The 6,000-nt window shown below is 60.8% G+C and overlaps 1 protein-coding gene across 3 annotated transcripts in view; it reads left to right on the forward strand.

The window, feature by feature from the left end:
* Positions 1-5,393, forward strand: part of PRKAR1B (protein kinase cAMP-dependent type I regulatory subunit beta) — a 67,675-nt gene extending 62,282 nt beyond the window's left edge. For all 3 annotated transcript variants that reach the window (XM_004776310.3, XM_004776309.3, XM_004776308.3), the window contains exons 10-11: positions 3,749-3,830; positions 4,158-5,393. In XM_004776310.3, the coding sequence (XP_004776367.1) occupies positions 3,749-3,830; positions 4,158-4,330 (255 nt within the window). In that variant the 3' untranslated portion in view covers positions 4,331-5,393. The remainder of the gene's footprint in view (positions 1-3,748; positions 3,831-4,157) is intronic.
* Positions 5,394-6,000: the final 607 nt, after the last annotated feature.

Below are 6,000 nucleotides of genomic sequence, written 5' to 3' on the forward strand. Positions count from 1 at the left end.
CGTCGAGGGCCAGCAGGCATTGGGCGTCTGCCCCCAGCCCCCAGCTCCCACTAGACTTGGCCACATCTAGCATCCCACCAGGCTGGGGCTCCAAGAGGCGGAGGGGGAGGTGGATAGGGGCGCGGGAAGGCACACCAGGGAGAACGAATACAGGGGGTGTAGCAACGACGCCTGCTGCACACACAGCACGGGTCCGGAGCCCGGGTGTGTCCCCGAGGGCCCGTCCCCCTGCAGGACCGGTCAGGGGGCCTCTTGGCCCAAAGCCTCGGGCTTCCTGCCGGGCCCTCACAGTCACTGCTGCCGCCTCTGCTGGGTCTCTCAGAAGTCGTCCCTGCCTGCCTGTTGTAGGAAACCAAAGCGATGGTTAGGGTTTTGCTTTCAGAGGCGACGTTTAAAACTCAAACAGATGGGGCTCCTGGGTGGCTCAGTGGGTTAAAGCCTCTGCCTTCAGCTCAGGTCATGATCCCAGGGTCCTGGGATCGAGCCGCACATCAGGCTCTCTGCTCCGCGGGGAGCCTGCTTCCTCCTCTCTCTCTCTGCCTGCCTCTCTGCCTACTTGTGATCTCTCTCTGTCAAATAAATAAATAAAATCTTAAAAAAAAAAAAACCAAAAAAACCCAACCTCAAACAGATGCTGAAGGAAACGGGCCATTTACGGTCCCCGCCCCTGGACGCCGGTGCTCTCTTTGGTCCTGCGTCCTCCCAGGCCGCGTTCCGTGTGACCTGGTTTATTTTCAGACCAGGGTTAGAATCACTGAGTGAGAAGTTTGGGGAATATGATCCGGAGTTTTGGCAAGCACGTTTTTCCAGCCCAGAACGTTCCAGCTCACGGTCCCACGAGGGTGTCTCTGCTGCCCTCACAGCGGGCTGGGAAGCACAGCTCGGACTGGAGGGTTATTTCCAGGACCCGGGGCGTGTGGTGCCGTGGGAACGGCTCTCTGCTGGGTGGAGGTCTGCACCCTTCAGGGTCAACCTGTGCTGGGCAGACAGTGGTCCTCAACAGTCCTGCCAGGGCGCTGGGGGATGGTGTTGGGCTCGGGGAGTCGGTGCTGCTGGGTCGGGGCCCCAGAACAGATCGGCATCTTCTGTTGAGCATGTGTCCTGGGCCAGGAAGCTGTTCCACGTGGCCCTCCCACGTGGCTGGGGACTGGTGTCACAGCCACGCAAACAGAGTCTGTCTGTGAGAACAGGGTCACGTGGTCACGATCCCCATGAAGGAGGCCTGGGGCTTCGGGCTCACAACCGACAGGGCTATTCCCTACCCTGTGTTTGCCGAGGGCTCTTCCTGTGGGCACTTTCTTTTCGCGAAGCCTGGTGGCCATCTGGCTGAGACAGGGATACCCGCATGCAGGAGCACACACGTCCTCCGAGGGCCCGCAGATAGGGTGCGTGTGCTCCCCCGTGTTGGAGGTCACAGCCTGCCTCGTCTTTGTGCACCACCAGAAAGGACGTAGGACCCGTCGCATGGGGGTTGGTGGGCTCAGGTGAATGTCCATGTGGCCGACCTGAGCTGCCCCGCACCGAGCCCATCCTTGCTCCTTCTGTGAACCCAGCCAGGATCCCCAACCCCTCCCCATTGGTGCTCACCATTTCTTCAGCAGCTCCGTGAGCGTCTGACCTCGTTGGGTCAATGCAGCATGAGGAGAGGTTGCTAGAAGCTTCTAGAAGGTTTCCTGCTGATAGGAGAGCTGTAGGAGGAAGAAGTGGGTTCTCTGCCTGCTGATGGCAGGGGAAGACATTGGGTGACTCCCACAACAGTGGCAGCGGCTGTGACACCAGGAGGGACCGAGGTCACCAGAGCAGGAGGTGGGAATAAGCCCAGGTCCCTGGCCCACGTTTGGGCGGCTGAATCAGCCAGCTCCCAGGCCTTGCCACGTCTTGTGGTTCTGAGGCCTGACAGTAGCCCCCAGCCCCTCTGCTTGGGTTTGCTAACATTGGGGGCTTCAAAGCCTCTGAAGGAAGCTGTAGGCCTGGAGTGTCCCTGAGTAATTCTGCAAACCAGAAGCCTCCAGGTCCATGCCTGCAGTTTTGGAAGAAGGAAACGATCCGATTGTAAAGTGGAAAGTTGTCTAAAACGGGAATGAAAGGCATGTAGATTACGTGCATCACAAGTTAAAGGACGTCAGTGTGAAAAAGAATTAGGTCGGCACAGTGGGGTATCGAGACAAATAATGCCTGTCCTGGTGGCCCCAGGCACAGCAACCACATGTGGGGTTCAGGTGACCTGCCCCACGTCCCACTGCAGGAGGACCAAGGCTGGTGACATCAGAGCCACATGTCACCCTCAGCCGTCACCCACAGTGTGGGCCAGGGTCCCAGGACTTCATTCCTTCCCAGGGCTCGGGGAGGGAGCCCATGTTCTCCAGGCCCCCCGGCAGCCACAGCTCCTGGGGGTGGCGGCGTCGCCCGGCTGTTCAGACGTCTGGCGCCATCCATCAACTAGCTTCATAAACACCCTAGACACGCACGAGCTGAGTGGTCCCGGCATGGGGAATCCAGCCGGAGGGGTTGCCGATAGGTGCTTGGAGATTCTAGGCTTGGCTGCACTGGCAGGGTCTTTTGACTGCCGCGTTTCCCTCCAGACCGTAGAGAGGCAGGAGTTACTCATTAACCCATACACAGTGAGGCCAGAGACGGTGAGCCGGAGAACTGAGCCTACCTTGGAGAAAGATCACGTTTATTCGTGCGGCAAGGGCACTGGGGAGCTGGGCTGCAGAGCTGTGGGCACACCATAGTGGCAGAGGGTAGTGGGGGGCGCAGGGGCCTGCGTCCTCCTGGGCCAGTCCCCTTGGCCACCCTGAAGAAGCAGGTGACCCCTCCCGGTGAGGAGGCTGCAGGAGGGACACTACGTGTTGGTTGACATCCCTTTGCAGGGTCGGTGTTGAGCCCTGTCTGGGTACTCTGGGCCGTTTTTAAAGCTTCCCTTTCAGTCTCCACAGTGGGGCCAGCCTGCTGGCAGGTGTACAACAAGGCAGCATGGATGAGGCTGGTGTTCAGTTCCCCTAAACAGGGCCCAGCCCGAGGGCTTGGCAGGCGAGGGGGTCCTGGGGTCAGAGCCGCCCAGCGCCAGAGCTTCCACACGTCCCTGCCCCGGTGTGAGGCTGCCAGCCCACCGAGCGGGAGACTTCGACTGCCTCGTGCTGGCCATCCAGGCCTGCATTAGTTATTGAGCTGGTAGCGTCTGCAGACACCCCTATTTGGGGGTCAGGAGGGAGCCACGCTGCTCAGAGCGGGACCCAAGGCCACGCCCATCCTGCAGGAGTGCCACGTCCTTGAGAGCTAGCCCAAGGTCAGCTCCAAGATCCTCCCCACTGCATGGCCTTTGGCAGCCTCATGCCCTTGGCCAGACCCCAGCATGGTTCCAACCCCACACCCTTCTGTTTCCAAGGAGGAGAACCCTGAATTCACCTTAGAAGGGGGAGCACATGGATGGAAGCTGGCAGGAGGGAGATTTGGTCATGTCCCCTTGCTGGGTGACCTCTTACCTGTGGGCCCTGCTTGTGACTTCCTCACCTCTGACTTCTTTACATGTGACCCCCCCAGCTGGGTGTGACCCCAACTTTGGTGGCTGTGACCCCCTACCTGTGCACCCCCCCACTGTGTGTGACACCCCAACCTATGACCTCCTGCTGGGTGTGATCACCACCACCACCACCCCCCCCCGCTGGGTGACTTCAGGCCATCCTCCCCGCCCCCGCCCATGCCCACTCCAACCACTGATCCTCACGTATCCCCTTGGCGTCTGCAGGGCACGGCCTCCGTCCTCCAGCGCCGGTCCCCCAACGAGGAGTACGTGGAGGTGGGGCGCCTGGGGCCTTCCGACTACTTCGGTGAGTCTGGAGTCCCCGCACTCACAGAGTGTGAGTCTCATGGTGGGGTGGGGGGTTCCCTGGAAGGGCGCTGAGGTGGAGAGCCATGGGGGGTATGCAGGGAGCAGGCTGGGGTGCCCTCAATGGATGTGTCCTGGACGCAGCTGCCCCTGGGAGGGCATGACCTTGAACCCCTAGCCCCCCAAGCCCCTGCGGGGTCGGGGGCGCGGCAGATGGATGGGAAACTGCGTGTCGGTGCTCCCGGGAGGAGCTTGCTGGAATCCAGTGGACCTGAGCAGTGCGGGCAGCCCTGGGGGCCGGGCCCCTGACCACCCTCTCGCTCCCCAGGGGAGATTGCGCTGCTGCTGAACCGGCCCCGGGCGGCCACCGTGGTGGCCCGAGGGCCCCTCAAGTGTGTCAAGTTGGACCGGCCCCGCTTTGAGCGTGTGCTGGGCCCCTGCTCCGAGATCCTCAAGAGGAACATCCAGCGCTACAACAGCTTCATCTCCCTCACCGTCTGAGCCCCGCAGCCCCGCTGCCCAGCTTCTGTGTGCTGGCGAGCTCGTCTGTGTCCACGGGCCGCAGAGGGGGGTGGGCACCCTGGCCACGTGAGGCCACCCCTCCCTCCAGGCTTTTGTTTGGAAAAAAACAGTCACCCTGTGCACTTCAAAAAAAGGTCCCCAGAGACCCCTGGGCTGAGGAGATGCCAGCGGCCCCTCCCCACGTCCCTCCCTGTGTGTCTTCTCTGACCAGCCTGCCCCTGGGTGGCCAAAGGGCCCAATGAGAGTCCAGGCTGGCTTGGGTGGGCTGAAGGTCATGTGATCAGGGCTCCAGTCCTGAGGGTGGTGCGGTGACCTTTGGGGAGTGTCTTGGAGGGACCCCCAGCTTCCGGGGAAGTCAGTGTGAGGGACAGAAGGCCCCAGGCATGAGAGCCTCTGGTGACCCAGGCTCACAGGAACCCTTAGAGGAGGACATGGTCGAGTGGCACATGCCCTCATCTCCCCTGGGCGGTGCCCCTGGGGTGGCCTGGCACATGAGGAGCTGGGGGCGCCCCACCATTTGAGGAGCACTGCTCTCCCGGGGACAGGGGGTCAGGATGATGTCTGCTCTGCAGCTTGTTTGTAAGACAGCTTCTTGGCGACCTTCCGAGAGAGGGGAGAGGTCTTATAGACACGTGCTAGATAACGTGAGAGCCAGGGGCCCCTTCTGAGATGCCCGGCAATGCCCCACTGGACTCTGCCCTTGCCCAGGAGACATGTGCAAACGAAGCTTCACCCTCCTATAACAGGAAGAGGAGCAAACAGCCCCAGGCCCCACAGTCCCAAGGCCAGATCCATTCAGCTCCCCCCAGATGTGTTTTCTGTCCAGGTACCCTGTGAGTGAGAGAGGCCTGGGGGCAGTGCAGAGCCTCCCGGAGCCAAGAACCACATGGCGCAGTTCCCCTGGTTTTGCTCTCCTGTGCACGTCCGGGGGGCCCCCGCCAGCCCTGCCTCTGCCCGCGGAGTTTCTGTGACGTGTGAGCCCACCCAACTCGTCGCGATGTTCTGAATGCTGCATGTCATATTAAATGTGCAATGAACTCTCCCCTCCCGACTCGATCTCTTGGTCTGAAATCCTTTACAGAGGAGCGTTTTCTTTTTGTTTCTCTATTGTGGTAAAATACACGTGACCTAAAACTGACCACTTTAACCATTTCTCAGCGTCCAGTTCAGGGGCACTGTCTCCCCAGTCCAACTCCAAAATGTTCCATTCCCACACATGGAGACCTGTCCCCATGACACACGGATCCCTGCCCGCTTCCCCAGCCCCAGCCCCACTGTCTGTTCTCTGTGTCTGTGAGTCTGACGATTCCCGGTCCTCGTGTGCATGGGTTCCCCATGCGTGCCTTTCTGTGTCTGGCCGGTGTCCTCAGGGCTCGACCCCATGGGGCAGGGGGGTCCGGTTCCTTTTAACGGCTGATTGACACCCACTGTGTGGACCACGTCGTATTTATCCATCCACCTGTATGAGAGTGGGGCTGTCTCTTCTGTCAGTGTGGGTGTCCCTGCCCTCCATCCTGTTATCAAGAACTCACTATGGTGCCTTGGGTGTAGGGCACTGTGGGCAAGGACACAGGCCCCTTGCCCACCTGAGGTGCTTTGGATGGGCCGGGGTTTCTAAGCCAGGAATCGGGGGTGATGACGGGGAGCCC

Source organism: Mustela putorius, unplaced genomic scaffold (genome assembly GCF_011764305.1).
Source record: "Mustela putorius furo isolate JIRA1106 unplaced genomic scaffold, ASM1176430v1.1 tig00000139_pilon_pilon_pilon, whole genome shotgun sequence".
NCBI lineage: Eukaryota > Metazoa > Chordata > Mammalia > Carnivora > Mustelidae > Mustela > Mustela putorius.